Source organism: Ovis aries, chromosome 13, assembly GCF_016772045.2.
Source record: "Ovis aries strain OAR_USU_Benz2616 breed Rambouillet chromosome 13, ARS-UI_Ramb_v3.0, whole genome shotgun sequence".
NCBI lineage: Eukaryota > Metazoa > Chordata > Mammalia > Artiodactyla > Bovidae > Ovis > Ovis aries.
The window spans coordinates 36987107-37011197 of NC_056066.1; the positions used below are offsets into that span (position 1 = coordinate 36987107).

The following is a 24091-nucleotide window of genomic DNA, read 5'->3' on the forward strand; positions in this document are numbered from 1 at the left end:
ATCGCACTCATTTTATTGCAGACATTGCCTCCCTGCTTCCTCTCACTAGAGCAGAAAGAAGCCAGTAGTAAGCAGTTCCTAGGAAGCGAGTGCACATTGCTTAACTAGATAACTTAGTTGACCCTCTGCCACTTGGCCTGAATTTGCCCCAGTCGAGGATACTCAGACAGTGTCATCCCAGTGCCTGGATCTGTGGCTGTGCCTTCCCCAAGACGCACCCTCCTTGTCCTTGCGCCACGTCCCCAAGCCTGAGAAGGCACCTCCAGGCGTCAGTCCCGGCCGAGGCGTCTTGAAGGCGGTCTCCGAGGAGCAGCCCAGACTTCTGGAGGAGTCTCATCTGATCCCACTTGCTGGCGGGGGCGAGCCTGGTCTCCTGCCAGGCTGCCCAGCTGTTTCGTTTCAGATCCGCCTGGAGCCTACAAAAAAATTAAAAAATAGCTCGCTCCTGCACTCTCGCCCCCAACAGTCACCCCAAGAAGGGTGCGTTCCCTCGCTCCCCCACTCCTTGCCTGTAAGGGAAGCTAAGCCTGCCCTGGGATTTGCCCAAAGTGGTGGGAGGAGAGTTAATGTTCGCTTTGTTATTGAGAGAAGGGGAAGCGAGTAGGATTTCAGTGTGTGTGTGTGTGTGTGTGTGTGTGTGTGTGTGTGTGTGTGTGTGTGTGTGCGCGCGCGCGCGCGCGCGCGCGCGAGCGCGCGTGAGTGTATGAGAGAGAAAGAGGGAGGGAAAGAGACCGAGAGAGTTGTTTTGCAGCAGAAAATAAACAGGGAAGCAGAGAAGGGAGAGGCCGGTGCCCCAGCTGTCCTCGGGGCCTCGGGAGCGGCGCACACCGTAATTCCCTTTGCAGAGCCCCACAGATTTCCACTAACAATGACATCACTCCGGCGCCGCCGACCGGATTACAGCTGGGGGGATTTTCCCGGGAGCGCGCGGCCCGGGAGGAGATAGGGGCGCTCTCCAGGGTGCTGAAAGGGGCGGGGGCGCGGGCTCGCCTCGCGGCGCCCCCAGCGGGCGGAGGCGGACCGGCCGGGCCGGGGGCGGGAGGGGGCGGGCCCGGGGCGGCCCGGGGCGCGGCCCGCCGCCTCTACAGCCCTTATTGGCTGCCGGCGGGCGCACGTCACTCAGGCTGGTGCTTTCCTCCCGCCCCGATGGAACTGGAGCCTAGGAGGAGCTGAAAATGCAGATTTAGCATCAAGCACAGATACACTCGGTCTTTCTCTGAGATACACACAGCTCTGCACGTTAGCACCTCTGCGAGCGAGCCCGGCTGCCGGACCACACGGCTTCCCCGCCGGCCAGAGGCTGGAGAACACACACTGATTTGCTGCTTTCCAAACCCCTAATCAGTGTTTTCCTCTACACAAAGATTTTTCAAATAACAAACACCAACAACAAAAACTACATCTTTTTTTTTTTTTTTTTTTAATTTGGACCTTCCTTGTGGGACCCTGCTCCGGCACCCTGCGCGCCTCCTGACACCACTTTTCACTCCCAGAGAAAGATGAGAGGTGGTTGTATCTCCCAAGGGAAGGCGGCCGCGGGGCTCCTCTTCTGTGTCATGGTTTTCGCATCTGCCGAGAGACCGGTCTTCACGAATCATTTTCTTGTGGAGTTGCACAGAGGGGGAGAGGAAGAAGCTCGCCAAGTTGCAGCAGAGCACGGCTTTGGAGTCCGAAAGGTAAGCATCTCCCTTGGATTTCGCATGTTTGTTTCTAAACGGTGGCAGCCCTGCGCAATCTCATTGCAGATTCGCAAGTTTTCTTTCTCGTGCGATGCAGATATTCTGCCATCGGCTCTTCACACGACATCGCCTCCGGTGATCTTTCACGGGTTATGTAATTAAAATGCCCTTCAAATTCTACTCGGAAGGTCATGAAAACAATTGATCGCCCTTTGACTTGGTGGAGAAAACAGAATAACACCTTTCAAACAATGCGGTGCGCCCGGGCTGCTGTCCGAGCGACCAAGTTCTCAAGGCAGCCTGGGGGTGAGGCAAGAAGTGCAGGCCGTCTGGGCTTGGCGTGGCAGACCCGTCGGGGATGTGCCCCCCGCCCCCATCTCGCGGAGAAAGGCTAGTTTCCGAGGGACAGGGCTGGAAGCTTGGACATCGCAGTTCATCTGCTTGTTATTCGAACCCCGCGCCAGGAGGACTTCCCTTGCCTGACTCTGGTCCCGGCTCTTTTCCAGGGAAGACGGCCCCCTGCTCCAGGAGACTTGGAAACAAAACTGGTTTTTCTTTTCAAAATCGAGGGCTGAAACTTGCCCACCTCGCCCCTGCCCACCCACCTCGAAGCGCACTCAGTCGGCTCCCTAAATCTCAACTTGCGGCGGTAGACACTGGGGAGGTAGATTTTAAGGGGATTTCCCCTTGGAGAAATAGGGGTGTCTCTCCCTGCATGTGGGCAGCCGGCTTGGCTTTCCCACCAGAAAGCGGGGAAACCCATCCAAGAAGTTGTCAGAGTTCAGCCGTTTCCCAGCCGGGATGCCGCGGGACTGCTTCGGAGACTCCAGAGTCCCCAGTCTGCGAGGGCGAGGGATCGGAGAGCACTGGATGGGGGCCGCGCCTGATCTACTTGCTTCCTGCGAAATGTCCTGCCAGGGATCTGAAGTGTCCTTAGGGGACCTGACGAGGGCTGGGGTGGGGTGAGAGGGCAGAGAGAAACCGGGGCGAGCGGAATCTGGAGGAGGAGGCTGCGTGCGATCTAGCGACCTGAGGGCTGGCCGGGTGGAAAGTCTGTGGGATTCCGAGTCCCAGTCCTCCGTCCTGACCCCAGGAAAGACTCGAGTTGAGCGGTGGGCGCTTCGGGTGATGCTTGTGCGTCTCCAGGGCAGCGCGAGCTGGGGACTCGGTCCCGAATTCCCACGCGTGGCGCCTCCTTCTCAGCCGCGGCTCAGGCTCCTTCCACCTGCTGCGGGTTCTCCTGCCTCCGTAGGGCGTTGGCCACCGCAGTTCTGACCCCCAAATGGGTCTGCCAGGGAGTTGGACAGAGGTCCGGGAGGAGACGCCAGGGCTGCCGGAGGCGCGCTGGCGGCTCCTGCGGGGGAACTTGTTGCTCGAGGAAGAAGCGTGGGTGGAGCGAGTAGAGGAGACGCGGACCGAGGAATCCCGCGCCCCTGGGGCCCGGGGTCTGGGGGCTGTTTCCAGGTTGCCGCCAACACAGCAAGCAAGCATCCCCTCCTCTTCCCACCCTCACGCCCCCAAACTTGGCAAGATCCAGGAACCAGGCGCATAAATATAGTAGTGATTATTACTAGCTGACAGTCACGGGGGGGTGGGGGGGTGTGATGGAGTCTCTATACACACTTTAATTTAATGCTCTCAACAACTCTGGGAAGCTGCTGTTACTATGAAGCCTATGGTTCTGATAAGGAAATTGCCTCAGATAAAGGTCCGGGATGAAAACTGTTGAGAATTTAAACCCAGATATTTGCAGGGCGGGAATAGAGATGCAGACGTAGGAAACGGACTTGGGGACACAAGGGAAGAAGCAGAGATGAACTTCCGCTCTTGAACCTGTTAGTATGTAGCACTCCAAGCTACCTGCTCTGCAGGGCATGCTCGCCTTTAGGGAATGAAAAGAGATGTGGCAGCAAGCTCTTTAAAAACCCCACCTTCGTAAAAGAGCTGCAGTTGGTGGGGAAAATCTAACTCTCTCCCCGCCCTCCGCACCCGGGCTACCCAGGTGACTCCGTGGTAAAAAGCCCTGCCTACAATGCAAGAAACACTGGGGACTCGGGTTCTATCCCTGGGTGGGGAAGATCCCCTGGAGAAGGAAATGGCAACCCACTCCAGCATTTTTGCCTGGGAAATCCCATGGACAGAGGAATATGACCGGCTACAGTCTGTGAGGTTGCAAAACAGTGGGACTCAACTGAGCGACTAAACACCGACTCACCCCCTACAAGGCCCTTTCCATAGGATGCGCAAACATCATCCTGTTAACTTCTCTTTTTTGAAATCGTGCCCTTAGCATTTGATCTCAGCAATGTAAGCAAACCCAGGGGTAGCTGAGAAAGATCATGGCTTAACATATTAATTTTCTAAGAAAGTTATTTCTTTTTTGTATGGCAGTGAACAGCTCAACAAGGGATTTACAGTTTTGGTGATGGGAATTGAGCAATGAGGTGTAGAAAACAATCTCATAAAAGAATCTGAATCCTCTGCGTACACTTACCTTAGAATCTCAAGGAACTCCTACTTTGGGGCAAAATCAGACACCTCAGCCTCTTTCCCATCCTTTGCATTACAGCCTCAAACTTGCAATTCCCATCTAGGAAAGATGGACTTTTTACCTTGCCACATCCCCCTTACTTTTCCACGATCTCTCAGAAGTACTCTTATCCAATGATTTTTGCTCTGAGACATGTTTAAGTAAAAGTCAGTCTACGGCAAGATACTTCCGATGAATTGTTGCATGAAACTACACTTGTTAAGAATAAACGTTCTTTTCCTTCTTTGGATCCATGCCCACCCATCCTCCTAGACTGAGTCCCCACGCTTTCCTGATGCTATGAGCTTTCCCGTCTCCAAATTCCTGTGGGATGAAAAAGCAAAGACTACATGACTTAAGCTGTAACGTTTCATTACTTGTTCTCTAGTCAGTTCATGAAACTTTTTGAGACCCTATAGACATAACCCACAGGCTTCTGTGTCCGTGGAATTCTCCAGGCGAGAACACTGGAGTGGGTTGCCATGCTCTCCTCCAGGGGATCTTCCTGGCCCAGGGATCAAACCCACAGTCTCTTACATCTCCTACATTGGCATTTGGGTTTTTTTTTTACTGGTAGTAAAAAAACTGTAAGTAAACATGGGAGTAAGTAGTGTCTTCCCACTTAAAAGGTAAATATTCAGGGATGGAATCTTCTGTATTTCTGGTTTTCTTACCAATGCCAGCTATTATTGGATTTGCCAGCCTGTAAGAAAACTTCTTTCCTTACTCCTCTGGGTTTCCCAAATACTGTTCAGTCCTATTTTCATCATGCTGTACTGTACTTTGGTCAACATTTCTTATCTATTTTTCATTTTAAACCCTCAACACTTCCTTTTCCTTCCTCTCCCTATCATCCTATCCTTCTAGATACTCAGTGTAAGACAGCAGAGATTCTCAGCAGTTATTCATTTGAAGGATGGGGGAGGGCCTGCTATTTTACTAAGTTATTTCATCTCATGCATTGGTGAGATAGAAATTATTGGCATCAACTCTAATTCTCAGATGAAAATCTTTAAAGCTCCAAGAGGTTAAAAGTACCCTCAGATTTAAAGCCAAATGAAAAATAGTTTTGGTTTTCTATCATGCTGCCTCCAGGAAGCTTTCCCTGACTGCCAAATAAATACTTTGCCTTTTGGGCACCGTTTTAGAATTCAGTTATTTTTTCTTTACTTTTTTCTATATTTAATGCTTATTTGGTATTATGTGAGCATGTCATTAGTGTGCTTGAGTAGGCACTTCTTCAGGTAGGTTGTAAATCTTTCAAAAGACAATATACTATGTCTTTTTATAGTGTCTAGATTGAGCACAGTGGCCTATGTGTAAGAGCCTCAGTGAATATTTGTCGATTATTTTGCCTAACTCCACAAGACCATGAGCAGTTATATTTCCTCTTGAAAATGGAATGAAAGTACCTATAACTTTTCCCTCAGAAAGGTGTGTTGAAACTAAAGTTTTCTATTTTATCATGATGTGGCTCAGATCTGTGAGAGAGATGTATATGTCCAGGAGAGTGAGTAAGTTTACAACAATGACAAATTATTCTAAAGATTGCTTTAAAATTTTCAATATGCTGCCAATTTTAATTCCTTTGAAAAATAAGATGAAAATTATCTATCAAAGTAATGTGTTGAGGGTTGACCAAAAAGTATGTGAGAATTAAAGTAGAAATCCAAACAGCTGACAATTAAGTTTTTTTCTTTTACTATAATGTTTTATTTTTTGCTCATGAAAGACTGAGGCTAGGGTGATTACACAAGTAAAATCATGTGACCACTTTATATATATAATTGTTAAAAAATTTTCTAGTCCAATAGTAATTATACTGTTAGGTAATGAAAGAGTAAATTTCTGGTCATTTTAATTTTACTGAAGTATAATTTAGGAAAGATTTCTTTCCCAGATGCTGGGAAAGATTAAAGGCAGGAGAAGAAGGGGACGACAGAGGATGACATGGTTGAATGGCATCCCCGACTCGATAGACATAAGTTTGAACAAACTCCAGGAGTTGGTGATGGACAGGGAAGCCTGGTGTGCTGCTTCCATGGGGTCTCAAAGAACTGGACACAACTGAGCAACTGAACTGAATTTAGGAAAGAGCACAGCTTGAAAAATTTTCATTAAATGGGCACACATATGTACCCAGCATCTAAATCAAGAGATAAACTATTATCAGCATTCCAAAAGTCCCCCTTTTACTCACCTGGATAGTTTTTAGCTTTAGGCTAAATTGCTTAAAAAATATTGCTTCTGTGCATATTGTAGTACATGTATGTTGGTAAATACATTTATACCTTTCTGTTGGGAATATTCTTAAGAATATCAGTTTTCTTTTGTTTTATAACAAACCACTACAACTTTAGTGACCTAAAACCACACAAATTGGTTATTTCTTCTTTTTCTTGCATAAAGAGTCTGGCACATGTTAGTTGGTTAGTGAGGCTTCTGCTTAAAGCCTCACAGACTGAGTTCTGGATGTTGACCAGCTATGTCCACATCTAGAGGCACAACTAAGGGAAAATCCTCTTCCAAGCACATTCAGATTTTAATGAGAGTTCAACTCATTGCAGTTGCAGACCTGGAATCTTTATTTTCTCGCTGGCTGTAGGACCAAGACTACTCCCAGCTTCTAGAGGTGACCCTCATGACCTTGCCACATGGCCTCCTCCATAAGCTTTCATACAGTCTCACCCTTCAGATCTCTGCTTTCTGGAAGGGACAGTCCCTGGTTAACGTTAACCTGATTAGGTCAGGCCCACCTAGGAAAATTTCTCTTTTGATTCTTTTGAATCAGACTTAACTGATTTGGGGCCTTAACTACATTTGATAAACTTCTTCACCTCTGCCATGCGATGTAATCTAATCACAGAAGGAAAGTTGTCATAGACACGATCCTGCTCTTACTCAAGAGGAGGGGATTATTTGGGGCACAAGGACACAGGCAGCAGAAACACTAGGGGCCCTTCCAGAATTCTACTTACCATGGACAAACTGGTAAACAGTTTTCCAAAGTAGTTGTGCCAGTTTGCACGCCTCCCAGCTGTGTGTGAAGATTCTGATTGCTCCACATCCCCAGCAACATTTGATATTTTATCCCTTTTTTCCTTTTAGCTGTTTTGACTGGTACACAGTGTGTCTAGTTGTGGTTTGTGCTCTGTGTTTCCCTGATGGTTCACTGAAGCTGAATGCCTCTTTGTATGCTTATTTGTGTTTTGGATTTTTTTTTTTTTAATGCAGTATCTGTTCAGGTATTTTGCCCTTAAAATGTTTTCTTTTGGGTTATCTGTCTCAATTTTTGGTTTGTAGAGGTTCTTTACCTATTATGGATAGGACTCTTTTGTCAGATACGTGTATTTTGAATATTTATTTTCACCATTTTAATAGTGTCTTAATACCCCAATGATATTGAATCCATATTGTATAACTTTACTTTCACTTCCAATGCAAGTAATTTTGTCGGTCAAAGGAATTCTCTGGCCATATTCCTCTGTTTGGGGGATGAAGACAGAAACAACAGGAAATAGATTTGATCCTAAGTGTTTCCAAAAGGATTCCTATTTAAGAAGCCCTTAAGGGATAGTTTTTCTGACTACAAGATCTACTCCCAAGCTTGCTAAAGGAAAAAAGCCCAGAGCCTTACTTCTCCAACATGGCTGCCATGAATTCCTTTTGGACCCCAACTTAATACATTATGACTTAGGTCAAGTCCAAGTTCTTCCCTCACACCTTCTCTGATTGTTCTAGAACAGAGCATTTATCTCTTGGGAATTTGCATTGCACATAATTTGTTCCTTTCCTTGGACCAATCACCAGTCACATCTGTCACAGACATCACCATGCTCAATGCCCCTCTTATAGTTGAAGGAAACCAAGAACAGTAATGTCTAAAGGAAAAGATGATGTGATTGGGATTAGACAGCACTGGAGACTTGACTCAATAATGAAATCCCTCAGAGGCTCAGATGGGCATACACACCGAGGAAACCAGAATTGAAAGAGACACATGTACCCCAGTGTTCATTGCGACACTGTTTATAATAGCCAGGACATGGAAACAACCTAGATGTCCATCAGCAGATGAATGGATAAGAAAGCTGTGGTACATATACACAATGGAGTATTACTCAGCCGTAGAAAAGAATTCATTTGAATCAGTTCTGATGAGATGGATGAAACTGGAGCCGATTATACAGAGTGAAGTAAGCCAGAAAGAAAAACACCAATACAGTATACTAACACATATATATGGAATTTAGGAAGATGGCAATGACGACCCTGTATGCAAGACAGGGAAAGAGACACAGATGTGTATAACGGACTTTTGGACTCAGAGGGAGAGGGAGAGGGTGGGATGATTTGGGAGAATGACATCCTAACATGTATACTATCATGTAAGAATTGAATCGCCAGTCTATGTCTGGCGCAGGATGCAGCATGCTTGGGGCTGGTGCATGGGGATGACCCAGAGAGATGTTATGGGGAGGGAGGTGGGAGGGGGTTCATGTTTGGGAACACATGTAAGAATTAAAGATATAAAAATTTAAAAAATAAAAAAAATAAAAAATTAAAAAAAAATATGGGGGTTGTGTAAGATCAATACTATAGTGCATGTCAAGTTCTAGACACAGTGCTGAGTACATAGAATAAAGGCCTATTATTGGTGGTAGTAATAATAATAAGATGATGACCTAGCCATATTTTTTACTCAAGAAAGCTTTTGTGGATTGTACCTTCTCAGGAGTGACAGTCTAATTAAGTGAAGAATTAGACACAACCCAATGGCAACATATCCATGAATCAGCCATGGTCCATGAGATGGCCCGGCCCAAACAGTTCACTGATCTGTAATTCATTATAGACCATGGTAATTATCTCTACCAATCATACCGGATTCCTTAGGAAATTTGACTCACTGGTTGCTATAGAATGGAGAATAGAGTGTAGTTAGCATGAGAGCACCCACCCAGGTCTTGGGAGATGCAAATATTTCATCTGAGTTTCTAATAACTTCCTGCTCAACTTCTCAGCCAAAGAACTCTGTGACAGAGACTTAAAGCTAATCACCAAACTAACTTCCTCTTCCACATGAGCTACAGAAAGACCTCATTTCCCAGACTGCCTTGCAGGTAGATGTAATCATATGATAACCCCAAACAAGGTATTATAAACAGAAGTGGTGTGCATTTCTTCTATGCTTGATGCATAAAGAACTACATACAGGTTGATTTTCCACACTCTTTTCTCTTCTGAGGCTTGATGTGATCAAGAACAGTAACTTTGAAAGCAAAAGCAAAAGATGGCAGAGTCAAAAGATGAGAGGAGCCCACATCCCTGACTCTTGACTTAGATGACCTTATGTGAATGAAAAATTATTATATTAAGGCACTGAGATTCAGGATTTTATCTTTAGAACAACCAGCATTACTCAAACCAATACATTCTCAATAAATGTCCCTTTATTGCTGAAATGATTCTCTAAGCCTTGCAATCAAACCAAGCCAAATTATGGCAACAATAGTATTTTTAAAAGACTTATATAAGAATTCTTAGATTTTCATCTCATAATGTCAACCAACTTTTCAGGTCCTTGTAACTTGTCTTCTCCAAGAATATAAAATCCACTCAACACTTTGTCCCTCCTACTGACAACCAGTATGCCCTGCTCATACTAGATACTCCTTATGTGCTTCTTGACTGATACAGGCACTTGGGTCACAAAACAATGATTTAGTCACCAACTCAGAGAGAAGGTACTTGAAGAACTAGTCTTTAAGAAATTATTCCTATAGTACCCATTTATTTATAGGCAGAAATTTAAAAAATAGAAGTTGTTAACAACCAGCAAATCACTGGCTGACAGACTCCAGTGTTTCCCTGAAATTCCCAACTTAGAAATTATCAATACTAGAATAGATGAGTTCTTTGAGCAGAGAAAATAAAGCCTGCAGTTAAAACCTGATAAATATAAAAGAAGGGGGAAGTTACACCTCTTTTTCTCAAATGAGTGAATATCTAGAAATCAGTTTCTATTTCAAAAGGTCTTATTAGCTGTAGATCATAATGTTATAGTAATGTTATCAGAGAGTGATGCTGATAGTTAAGTTTGCAATAATTAGATATTCAAGTGTAACTACCCAAAGAAGTCAAGCTTTAAAAATAAAAGATGAAACCTGATGTTTAAATGATTTCCCCCGACTACAGCAGAAACTTTATTTTACATTAGAGCTCAGATTCATCATTTTGATAGAAACCCTGTACAAAATTTCTGGGATGTATTATATGAGATTCAAATAACCACAGGGCAGTTGAAAAACAAGAATTTTAGTTTGACTTTTTCTACTAAAATGTATCTGTTATAGCTAAAGATGATTTGGTGGCTAAAATCCTCTGATGGTCAAGGAATCAAAAAATTACATCTGAGTTAACTCTTCTAACCTAAATATGTGTGTGTGTGTGTTAGTCGCTCAGTCATACCCAACTCTTTGCGACCCCATGGACTGCAGTCCACCAGGTTTCTCTGTCCATGAGATTTTCCAGGCAAGGTACTGGAGTGGGTTGCCATTTAATGATTGGATATTAGTTGATGGCTTCTATCTACATGGCTTTCTACATATAGAAAAAGTAACAAACTCTCTTGACAAATTATTTTTGTCCCTAAAGCTATTTGACCATGATTTTTTTGGATATTGTTGTGATATGTCCTCTGATGAGAATAATTGGAAATAATAAATTCTTAGGTTGCAAATGAAACATTGACACAAACCCTTAATTTTCTGACATAGAATGAAATAAACTTAAGAATGTTACAGCATGTTAACACTTTCCCCCATTATAAAGTTGATAAGAAAATGAAGAAAATTGTAGGATCCTAGAATGGCCCTCCATTTATAACTTTGAATGTGGCATTGACTCCCCTAAACATCCAACTCTTCTAGTTTTTATTAAAACCCAATTTCATCACAAGTCCTTTCACCAGAACTTCTTCAATCCCGAGCTCTTCATTTTCGTGCATCTCCTGGTTAGCTGGGTTTTATTTAAAAGTGAAGGGATGAGCCAGCACATGAAAAAGGAACTCTCCTTTCTTTGATATAACAAAGAGAAGAGTGGGCAGATGAAGTTCAGTTTTTAGGTCACAGAGGAGGATATGGGAAGAATATCCACTTAGGAGTCACAGTTATTTCAAAGATGTAGGAGGCAAGGTCAATGTTTAGAGTGAAGAAAGCAGGGCTGGGATGGGGGCTTCAAAAGAGATAAAGTCTTGTGCTGTGGAAATGGAAATGGGAGAAGATGCTGACAGAGGGCCAGCAATGACTTCTGGCCAGTACCAAGGGGCCAAGCAGGATATAGTATTACCAACTGAGTCATTTTCTTAAATAGCACTCAAATGGGGGTGATGGAAGTGGGGAGAAAAAGCAATGGAGTTTTAAAAAAATGGAATATCAAAAAAGTAGAAGAAAAGGTTAATTGAGATTAGTAGTGAGAGAGCTGAAAGGAAGAAATATATGGTGAGTAGGGTGTTGAAACTCAGGAGTCCCCAAATTGAGCACTTCCAGACAATGATAAGGTCCATGGAGGTGAGTTACCAAAGCCAAGAAGAGATGAAGGTGATCAACAAGCTGAAAGTCAAATGTACAAGCATCCATCCACATGCACCTCGGTCATGCCATAGCTAAACAGCATCACCAAGGAAGAGTGTTGAGAGAAAATGAAGTGAAGAGGTTCTAGCACAAAATTTCAGGGGACATTGGACGTGGAGGGAGAAAGAGAGAGGAGACAGAACTTGGACTGTTAGGGATATGGAAGGATAATTGAGAGAGTGCAGGACTGTGAACAGAATGGAGTTGAGGATTAGGAAAGGAGGGATGGGGCAACAGTGGCCACTGGCTTTAGAGATGAGGTCATTATTAAAATTGGAGGAGCCACCTTAGCACATGGGAAGAAAAGTATGTTGGTTTGGGTTCCCTTATCCTTGGGATAAGGATTAAATACAAGTTGTTTATTCAAAGAGTGATTCTAGTAAATATTGGCAATTGAGAAAGGGAAGGGAAGGCAGGAATTAAGGGTATATCATATAACCAGTTGTCACTATGAGTAACTGGGACTCAGTCCCAGTAGGAAACTCTGGGAGCTGGTTTAGAATCATGTCTCGGAGTCATACTGCCTGAGTGGGGAGGGGACTGGGGTATTTATACACCAATTGCAATGAGACACTGATTCATGATTGATAGTTTCTCCTAGGTGGCATTGACTCTGCAGCATTTTGACTTGGCAAATGCTCAAACAGAGCATAATTTGGTCACCAGAGAAAATTCTCAGACAAGTAGGTCCAGGGGCTTGCATGCACTAAATGCTGAGGTCCAAAGGGATTTGAACAGGAAATTGATAGTGTCTGCTACAGGAGGGAAGCCAAACTGTGAGGCTGCAGTCAGTAAGATGAAGTAGAAGTATCAAGTGTTGACAATTCCTTCATATAAAGGGGGGACAAGAAGCAAAGTTTTGCTACTCTCCCAATTTGTCTCACCCTCCACCCACCCCGAAGCACATCCACACATCTGTTCTCTAAGTCTTTGTCTCTATTCCTGCCTTGGAAATAGGGTCATCTGTACTATTTTTCTAGGTTTCATTTGTATGTGTTAATACATGATATTTGTTTTTCTCTTTCTGACTTTACTCTGTATGACAGGATCTATTTAGGTCCATCCACATCACCACAAATGACAAAATTTCATTCCTTTTTATGGCTGAGTAATATTCTGTTGTATACATGTATCATATCTTCATCTACACATCTGTTGGTGGACATTTTGGGTGCACTGAGAGAACGGCATTGACATATATATACTGCCTATAAAATAGGCAGCTAGTGGAAGCTGCTGTAGGGAGCTCAGCTTGGTGCTCTGTGATGGCCTAGAGGGGTGGGATGGGGTGGGAGGGAAGCTAAAGAAGGAGGGCATATATGTTCACATATAGCTGATTCACGTTGTTATACAGCAGAAACTAATGTTGTAAAGCACTTATACTCCAATAATAAAATTTTTTAAAAACTCAAGAAAGAGGAAAAGTATTATTATGGTGACTTAAACTTATATGCTTTTAATGACTTTTATGATAATGATTTCTAAACATTTGTCAGACCACTCAACAGTTGGTACCCCACCAAAATATTGTGAGATACCTGCTGGTTATTCTAACTGGTTTATCCAGACTCATTTAAATTTTGACAACCAATAACTGAAGTTATGGAATTACAGCCTGTCAGAGCAGGAAGAGATCTTGGAAAGGCATTAGATTAACCCCAAATTTTACACATGAGGAAAAGGAGATGAAATGTGATGTTTATGTTCCCAGAAATTTGCTGTGAGCGTTTGAACCCTTTTGCTTCCTACTGTGGTTCAAACGATGCCTTCACACTAGACGAGAGAGATAACCAGACTGAACAAGATTTCTTTGAGTGATTAAGCACATGAACCAACTTGTTTGCCAGTTCATTTCAGGTCCTCCTGGTCTGCTTTTCATTTTTGCTCCTACATTTTTTATGGATTCCAAGTTCCCAAACAAAACTACTCATAGATACAGAGATTAAAACAACAATCTATTGGATTTATACTTGATAAAAGGTAGAATAGGAATTTTGTATTTCTTTGACTGCCTCCTTAGTGTCTAACACAGTGCCGTGCATTTAGCAAGCACTCAATAAATATCAAAATATGTGGTTAGGAAAAATTCAAAAGGTTCGCAGTAGCATTAGATGCTCAGTAAATGCTAAACAGATGTGTTATGAGATACTGTAATCAGGAAAATCAAGCATGTTAGGAACAGTTATAAGAATATCCTAATTTGTGCCTGCATTAAATGACTTCAATTAATTAATTACCATTAATAATCTAAAATCTTGGGACTTAAGGAGAAATTAAGAAGCCAGCAGCAGAAAACAGCAAGGAGATCCACAAATTCTGTTTCCTTGCCCTTAGCTTGTTCTCCACGTCTGTGAGGGCAGGGGTTGGAGATGGGGGAGCAATGTCAGTTTCATCAGGATGCTATCAGTTCTCTTACAAAATGATGGAGTTTGCAAGTTAAAAAGGTAGTTGGCATGAAACAGTTGATTCTAGTCAGTTCTTGTTGCCTGTGTTTCTAGGGCATGTCAACCAAGAATAGGAGACCAAGTAAGACCTTGCAGAACCCAAGATGTGGGGAAGAGGTTGGGAAACAAGCCGCTGTTGGTCTCTTGGAGTCCAAGAGCTGTACCATCAGGTAGAGGGATGCAGAATCAGGCCAAGGGAACTTCAGAGAGTTGTGTCTGCAATGAGGCAAGGTGTGAGCCAAATTTGGACGCAGACGCTGAAGCCTGAAACAAGCCGTTCTGGCCATGAACTTAGAAAGGAGGAAAGGACCAAAAAAAAGTTATGGGAGTTTGAAACTAATGGACAAAGAAAGTAACAAGAGCCATAGTCTTAGCAGGATAAGCATACAAGCAGAAGGTTTAGTCCATTCAATAAATATGTACCTAGCATACTCAAGCAAGTGTGATATCAGACCCCAAGACATGGACTTGGGAACAAGGAAGAAAGGTTTCAGATATAGAGAAAAGATCAAACTCTTGTGTGCAAACACTTTTTGGATCTTTGGTTGTGTTACATTTATTAAGTCCCATTGGCCGAAGAAAGCCATCTGGTCAGGCTCAATGTCATTGTGGGAGGGAACCATCCAAAGGAGCTGATACAGAGAGACATACGCAAAGTGAGGGGGACTTCCTTGGTGGTTCAATGGTTGGCACTTCACCTTCTGATACGGGCAGTGCCAGTTCAGTCCTTGGTTGGGGGACTGTGATCCCACATGCCTTGTGGTCAAGAGACCAAGGCATAGCACAGAGGCAGTGTTGTGAAAAAATTCAATAAAGACTTTAAAAAAATGGTCCACATTAAAAAAAAAATGAGGACCACTTCTGCAACATTCTCCTACAGGACACTCTGGGAGATATAGCATCTCTGAGTTATCCCATCCAAGGAGGAGGAAGCCAGAAAATGTAGCCACCAGCCCCCATTCTTCATCAGATTACCTGAGGGGCAGCAAATCCCTTGTCCTTCTGCCCACCCCACGCAGACCAAGCATGCATCCACAGTCAGAGAACCCCCTCAGCAGAGAGATGCATGAAGACTTTGGCACAGAGAGACACTGTCTACAGTGACCTCCAGGGCAAGGAGAGGGAATACAGGAAGGGCATTAAAACAATGTCTGCTGCACAAGCAGTGGAGACACAGAGATTGAAAACAGACTTGTGGACACAGCTGCAGGGGGGTGGAAGGAGAGGGTGGGATGTATGGAGAGAGTCACATGGAAACATACATTACAATATGTAAACTGGAGAGCCAATGGGAATTTGCTGTATGACTCAGGGAACTCAAACCAGGCTTCAGTAACAACCTAGAAGGGTGGGATGGGAGCGAGGTGGGAGGGATGTACAGGTAAGAGAGGACATGGGTAAACCTATGCCTGATTCATGTTGATGTCTAGTAGAAACCAACACAATACTATAAAGCAATTATCTTTCAATTAAAACTAAATAAACTAAAAAGAAAAAAAAATTGTCTGCTGCACAGAGAGCATGAGTGAAATACAGAAACACAGAAATCCCAGATACCAATTTGCTTGTCTTAAGCTACTAGAGTCCTGACCATGTATTTTGTGACGGATCTGTGATATCCGACATGTGAAGCAGAAGGGGAGTCTTCACAAGGCAGGCAAGGTCAAGTTGAGGTGATTTCTGAGTGAGGCTCAGAATTTCAGCAAGTTAAAGTGAAACGGGGTTTATAGAGGATGGTGAGGCAGGTGAAACAAAATGCACTGGAACTGTATAAGGTTTACTATTAGTATCACCAGACTAGATGCTAAGAAAGAGGGGAGATGAAGCCACAGAAGTGGACTGAGGACAGTTCACGAAGGGTCACCCACACCATGTTAGGTGTTGGGATTTTGTGCCTAAATAGAAGGGGATCATCGAAAGGTTCTTGGAAAGTATAACCAAGTGGCCACATACAGGAAACCCTAGGACAACAAGTTGAGCTGATAGTGAAGTTGAGGGTAGAGGCTGCCTTCTTCCTTTGTCCTGAGAAACCATTCATAGCCTGGAAGCAGGTAGCACCATCCCTTTTGACAGATGCTGCTATTAGGGAATCAGGTTACCTGTCTTATCCCATTGCCACTGGATGAGGACATCAGAGATACTAATAGCCACAGTGAATGGCTCGTAGAGGTGGCCAGTTCCGTCCATGAAATTTATTCCAGCTAAGAACAAAATGATTCAATGCATCCCACTTCCTCCCCAATACACAAATACAAGAATCTAAAACTAGCCCCCTAACTTACAAATCCAACAGAAAAGCCAGGACAGAAGTGTCATCTCAGCACACTGGATTAAGCCCCTTATTCCCTGATATTCCAAAGGAACAGTGCCTATACTAGATTTTCATTTCTGAGGTGATACATGGAAATTTTTCCTTAGTCTAGAAAGGAACTGTCTGTGTGAATAAGGCTAAGACTCAGCTATTCTTCACCTGTCTCATTGTCTGTCATTTTAGGTTTGATATAAATTAGTTGTGTAGTTCTTGGGAATAAATCAGAGTTTGAATCCCACTGTGGACTAGTAGCTCAGTCCTACAGAAACAAACAATCAGGGACATCCCAAGCCTTTTGGTGCTCCTAGTTGTAGGCAAGAGAAGCTCTTAGCATGACAGAAGAGAACTGAGTGTTGTCCATGGAGAACAATACTTAGGAGAAGCTTAGAAATGAGTTAGGTGGATTTAGAACCAGGTGTCCTGAGTGCTAGATCAAGGATTTTCCCCTTTCTCCTTTATCTTCCCCTCAAAGAACTGATCCCCTCCTCTTACAAATAGCTAATTCCAAAGGAGCATCCATCCATATAGTATATTCTATTGACAAGTTTTTATTGAGCCCTGCAGAGACAAAGTGCTTTAAAAGGGCTGGGTTCTACAGACAGCAATATGACATACTCAGATTTATGTGCAAAGAAAAGCATATTATAGTTCTCTAGCTTGTAAGACTTCACTTGATCTGATGGCTTCATCCAGCTCTTACAAATACCTGTTTTATGTGTTGAAGTGTGGAAAGCTCTGTTTAACAATTGCCTTCTGGTTCTACACACAAAGGGCTTTCTCAGATCAGGTGACCCTTACAATATGCCCTGATAAGTTCGGGCTGAGTAAGATTTTCTGTCACATCTGGTTACTGAAAGACATGACATCCTCACACCACAGGCCTCCTCCTGTTGACAGAGGAGCTGAAGGCACAAATAAACAACTAGGCTCCTCCGCTGTTTCAGCGGCATCTGTTCAAAGGAGCTGTCAAGCCTTCCGCTCCTCTAGTGAAATCATATTTACTTTATTCATCTAAATAATGTGGCTTATTTGCCTTCAGTATGAAATTGTCTTGATCTGTTTCTTGTTGATTGATTTTTATGAGATAGCATATCATTTGCTGTGCATCCCTATGCCAGTCTGCTAAGAGTGGAATGACTTCTTATTGAATAGTTCCAATTATTATCTCCTTTTATAGTTTTAGAATCACTGCATTTATTCAAAATGCCCAAGTCCTCATCTCCATGCTATTCACTGCCCAAACATGCCCCCTCAAACAAATAAAAGGAAAAGAATGATCAAAAAAATAAAAATAATAAATAAAAATTGAAAAAAAGAAAGATACATACTCTATATCCCATTTCCAACATGCTGCTCTGTTTGGGTAATTATAGCAATTGAAATCCACTTAAATGAGTGTCTTTCCTGGTGGCCCAGACAGTAAAGAATCTGCCTGCAATGTGGGAGACCCAAGTGTGATCCTTGGATCAGGAAGATCCCTTGGAGAAGGAAATGACTACCAACTCTAGTATTCTTGCCTGGAGAATTCTGTGGACAGAGGTGCCTGGCGGACTACAGTCCATTGGGTCACAAAGAGTCAGACAGGACTGAACGACTAACGCTTTCTTTCTTAAATGGATTATATTATTTTTTAAGACTATTTTTAAGATTATTTCTTTTAATTGGAGGATAATTACTTTACAATACTGTGATTTTTTTTTTAATTTTTGAGATACATCAATATGATTTGGCCTTAGGTACACGTGTCCCCTCCATCATGAACCCCCTCTCACCTCCCTCCCCACCCTCTCTCTCCAGGTGGTCACAGAGCACCAGCTTTGTGTGCCCTGCTTCACGCATCAAACTCGCACTGGTTACCCATTTGACATACAGTAATGTATACGCTTCAAGCTAGTCTCTCAAATCATCCCTCCCTCTCCTTCTCTCACTGAGCCCAAACGTCTATTTTTAAGACTATTGTTTAAAAGCAACTTTAAGGAATTTCCCTGGCAGCCCAGTGGTTAAGACTCTACACTTTCAATACAGGAAGTACAGATTCAGTCCCTGCTTGGGGATCTAAGATGCTACACGCCACGTGGCCAAAACATCAAAACGTAAAACAGAAGCAATATTGTAACAAATTCAACAGAGACTTTTAAAAAGGTCCACATCAGAAAATCCTTAAAACAAAAGCCTACTGCTCTTTTTTAAGAAAAGCAATTTGAAGTGTACAACAAAACTGAGAGAAAGGTACAGATAGTTCTCATATATGCCTGCTCCAACACACATAAGCTGTCTACTTTTATCAACATTTTTTCAACATTACTCACCAGAATGGCACCTTTTTTACCAAGGATGAACCTATATTGCCACATCATAATGCCAGAAATTCATAGTTTACCTTAGGGTTCACTCTTGGTGCCAGTTCTGTAGGTTTGGACCTGAGTATAATGACATATCGATCATTGGAATATCATACAAAATATTTGGACTTCCCTCATATTCCCTGTGCTCTACCTGTTCTTCTCAGCCCCCACCACCTCTGGCAAACACTGAACTTTTTTTTCTCTCTGCACAGTTTTGCCTTTTCAAGAATTTCAGATAGTTAGAATCATACAGTATGCAGACTTTTCAGACTGGGTTCCTTTGCTTTAGTAATATGTCTTTTTTTTATTTGATAGGTCATTTCTTTTTAGCACTGCATAATAGTCTGTTATCTAGATATACCGCAGTTTATTTACCCATTTACCTACTGAAGGACATCTCAGAAGCTTCCAAATATTGACAGTTACAAATAAAGCTGCTCTAGACATCTGCGCAGGTTTTTGTCTAAACATGAGTTTTCTACTCATTTGGGTAAATACCAAGAAGTGCAATTGCTGGATTATATGGAAATAGTATGTTTGGCTTCTTAAGAAGCTGCCAAAGTGTCTTTCTGCATGGCTGTGCCATTTTACATCCTCACCAACAATGGATAAGACACCCTGTTGCTCCACCTTCTCATCAGCCTTCAGTGCTGTCAGTGTTCCAGATTTGGGTCATTCTAATAGATGTGTAGTGGTATGCCACTGTGGTTTTAATTGGCAATTCCTTATGACATACGATGTGGGGTATCTCTTCATATGCCTGTTTGCCACGTGTGTGTCTTCACTGGCAAGGGATATGTTATGGTCCTTGATCCATTTACTTTTTAACAATTAAAAGAACATATATAGACTTAAATTTATTTGGCTGCACGGGGTCCTAGTTGAGGCTGCAGGATCTTTGATCTTTCATTGTAACTTGCAGGATCCCTCTTGCTCTCTCTCTGTTTCTGTTTTTTGCAGGAAAAATAATGCTTGTTTTGGGTTTTGTTTTTAACAACAGGGAACCCTGCTTAACGCACTCTGGTGACCTGAATGGGAAGGGAGTCCAAAACGGAGGGAATGTATGGCTGATTCATTTTGCTGTACAGTAAAAACTCTTTGTACACAACATTGTAAAGCAACTATACTCCAATAAAAATTAATTTAAAAATTTGCACATGTGAACTCTTTTAGTTGTGGCATGCAAACTCTCATTTGCACCATGTGGGACCTAGCTCCTTGACCAGGGATTGAACCCAGGCCCCCCTGCATTGAGGAGCGTGGAGTCTTAGTCACTGGACCACCAGGGAAGTCCCCTTGGACCACTTTTAAATCAAGTTCTTTATTTTCTGATGGTTGGATTTTAAAAGCTCTTCGTGTATGTTGGATAGCAATCTTTTACGTATCCTTCGCAGCTATTTTCTCCCTGTCTGTCACTAGCGCTCTAGATTCTCTTGATATGGTCTTTCACAGAAGTTTTTAATTTTATGAAGTCAATACCTGAGGGGCCACTCAGTAAGCTTAAATTTTTGATCCAGGAAACTGAGCTAAATAATCGGTTTCTGTTTGGAGCTACTAAGATTTCAGAGAAGGAAGTGGCAACCCACTCCAGTAATCTTGCCTGGGAAATCCCAGGAACAGAGCAGCCTGGTGGGCTACAGTCCCTGGGGTTGCAAAGGGTCGGGCACGACTTAGCAAAACAACAGCAATAAGACTTTCCGTGGTTTGTAACACACATCATCATGATGATACATGACTGAAACCCCTGTGCCTGAGAGGCTTTCTCCAAGATCAGAGAAGCTTAATGAGGACTCCCGGCTCTCCTCAGCCATCAGCGCCACAGACTGTCTCCCTGGGTTTGCTGCTGTCTCCAAGGCTCAGCCACTCATCATGCTCTCTGAGCTTTTTTGTTAATCACCCGAGAGCCTGACAAGAGACACAATTTATGTTGATCCTGGGGAAGTGGAAGACAGAGAAGAAGTCTCATGCAGGAGAGGTGGTGATCTTTACCTATATCTCTCCAGACCCACTTTCTGCCCATCTCTTTTCCCAAAACAAGACAGAAAGAGGTGAGAGTATTCAGATGGCTGAGGTGTGTGACCCTGGGTCCAGACTTGAAGAAGGAGGAACTTTGATTGGGGGATAAGATACAAGTCAGCACAGATGAGCCCTGAGAACCTATACACAAGAGACTATTCAGGCTGAAGCATGGGTATAACGTAGGCAGGAATATGCTTTGGTACTGACCCTGCTGCGCCCCCTGCCCCTCGTCCCCCATCCCCATAAATTCTCCTCTCTTCCTTTCTGGACCTCTAACCCTCCATCCCATCAGCAAATTTCAGTGAGGCCTTTAGCTGACCATGGCTTAGGGTGTCACCCTTCCCAGAGTTAACTGGACTTTCACACAAGTGTTTGATATGAAAAAAATAAATTAAATTTAGGATGGAGTTGAGAGGGAAACTTTGGAGGCAAGGAGAGGCCTTTTAATGCTAAATCATATCAACTGACCTTGCTTCTCTCCAAAATGTTCTCGGGGTACCCCTTCCTCTCTCCTTCTCTCTTTTCCTTACCTTCTCCTATCTAATTGTGGCTGTAAAGCTGCAATCTCCCTATTTCTGTCCATCTCTGTTTCTATAATATTATATGTCTTTGTCAATTGAACATTGTAATTTTCCTGTGTGTTTCTTCATTGGCCTATAAGTGCCAGTAGGGCAGAGTCTGGGACCCTGTCCCTGCCCCCGCCCCCCAGTTCCCTTTCTCCCTCCTCCTTACTGCAAAGCGAAGTCCCCCACGCATAAGAGAGTGCATGCAATCCAGGAAATTAAGCATGGTCTCAGGAAATGTCAGTAAAATGAAGAACCTAGGCCCCCTTGTGAAATGCAGAATCCCACCCCCCAAATGGAACTGTTATCAGATGAGCCGGTTTTCAATCCTTGATGTTTTATTTCCCAGGTTTTATTCCTTGAACCCCATACAGGAGCTCCCCTTGCCAATAGAATTACAAAATTCTTTATATGTGGAACAAAGTCCAATATTCCATCAAACTTGCTCAAATAAACTTGACTAAGCATCATGAAAATCAGCATAAGGGACAAACCTGCCAAAGGAAAAGGGATGGGTCAGGACCAGAGACCTCCCACCACCACCATGTTTGGGAGTTCTGGTCCCATTTGAGAACCTCTGAGAAGCAGTGGTCATTCCTAAAACAGCAAATGCACAGAAGCACAAAATTTGAGGTGGAGACTGTTTTTGCAGACCAGCGTCCCAGTGGGTGCCTAAGGGGAAGGGACTCTGGTCTAAAGGGAGACAGATGTGGGCTCCAGGAGGGTTTAGCACGCCTTTTTATCTGTTCACAATCAGCAGCCAGTTCCTGCTGTTGAGGAAAGTGACCATGTGGGTTCAAAGAGAAGCTTTAGCTTGGAGCCATGGTTATCCGTGGGAAAAGGAGGCAAGAGAGCCAGAAGAGAGGCAATGAGAAGCGTTGCTGGGATCCATAACATTCCGAGGCATAATGAGAATTTCTAAAAACTGCAAGTCTGAGTTAGCAGCGTTATTATACTGTCACCCAGCCTGAACCTTCAAGCTGACGATTTGCTGTGAATTCTTCTTTCACTTCTTTTTTCTCCTTCCTTCTGGAACCATGCATAGTTTGCCCTAAGAGACAAAGGTGATGGTGTAAAAGAAGAAAAGAAGGCTATGTGTGGGGGTGTATGTGTGTTTAAATGAAGATAACTTTGGTCCAGAAGATCCCCTGGATGAGGGCATGCAACTCACTCCAGTATTCTTGCCTGGAGAATCCCCCTGGAAAGAGGAGCCTGGTGGGCTACAGTCCATGGGGTTGCAGAGTCAAACACAAGTGACATGACTAAGCCTGTACACGAGAGTTGAGATATATGAGAAGTATCTTACTGGGAAGCAAGTGAAGGTTTGAGGACTTAAGATTGCTTTTAATATATCATTTCTATTTGGAAGATCAGCATTCTACTTAAGAAATGGAGGAATGCACTGAGGTCTCTGTGGACGGCAGGTACCTTGCACTACTGAAATGGGCATGGCATCTGTCTCCTGCCTGACATAGGCTCAAACTTGCTCATAATCTCCTCAGTCACTTCTCAGAGGCTCGGAGGCCTGTGGATTTGGGCTTTACACTCCAAAGACAAGAGGCAAAAAGGGCTCAGAAAAATAGCCAATGCCTGCAGGTTAATCTTCTGTTTAGTCTGTGATCAGTCAATTTACTTGTATATTGCCCAAGTTTCCAATATCAGCTCTACGAGACCAAGTATTAGTAACTCCATGTCTTCTCTATGAGACCAAGTAGTAATAACTCCATATCTTCTATAGCCACGACAGTGCTTCTAATCGAAGAATCTGGGGTCATGGGTCCCCAGGACATAGCAGAGGTCACTCACCAGCTTTGCTGTGCTTGAGTCACACTCATCTTTGTCAGGAAGTCCAGCCTGCAATCTCGTGAATTCATAGTGCTGGTTACAAAGGGGATGGGACATACATAGCAAGAGATTGCAGTGAAAGCTGTGTAGTGGGGAGGGTCTGGAGGAACAGTCCAGAGACCAAGGATTTCCTTTAAAAGCTCCCCCTCAACTAGGAAGTCCTGCTCCTTCATGAGCCACAGTATCTTTTTCTATAAAACGAGGCAGTTAGACCAAGCCAGGGTGCCATTCAACTGCCCTCAGTTATAATCATGTGGAAGGACTTCAGGATGTGATAATGGGAAGTGGTGGGACCTCCAGCTTGAACTTTTTAAACATATGACCCTCTTAAGGCCATTCAAATGTAATTTTAGAAAAATATTTTTACATTGTAAACACTTTCAATTTGGGGATAATTTTAGACTTAAAAATTTTGCAAAAAATTGCACACAGGTACACCCATGTTCACAACAGCATGATTCACAATAGCCAAGAGGTGGAAGGCGTCCATCAGCTGGTGAATGGATGAACACAACATAGTACATACAAGCAATGGAATATTATTCAGCCAGAAAAAGGGGAAGGGAATTCGGACAATGCTTCACACAGATGAACCTTGAAGCTATTCAGCTGAGTGAAATAAGTCAGTCACAAAAAGATAAGTATTGTATGATTCCACTTACATGAAATACCTAGAGTAGTGAAATTCTTAGAGACAGAGGGTAGGATGGTGGCAGCCAGG

The 24091-nt window shown here is 43.4% G+C and overlaps 1 protein-coding gene across 1 annotated transcript in view; it reads left to right on the forward strand.

Moving 5' to 3' along the window:
- The first annotated feature begins 1179 nt into the window (after nt 1-1179).
- Nucleotides 1180-24091, forward strand: part of LOC443027 (neuroendocrine convertase 2) — a 240527-nt gene continuing 217615 nt past the window's right edge. Inside the window, exon 1 of the mRNA XM_042230652.1 lies at nt 1180-1676. Coding sequence (XP_042086586.1) covers nt 1500-1676 — 177 coding nt within the window. The 5' untranslated portion in view covers nt 1180-1499. The remainder of the gene's footprint in view (nt 1677-24091) is intronic.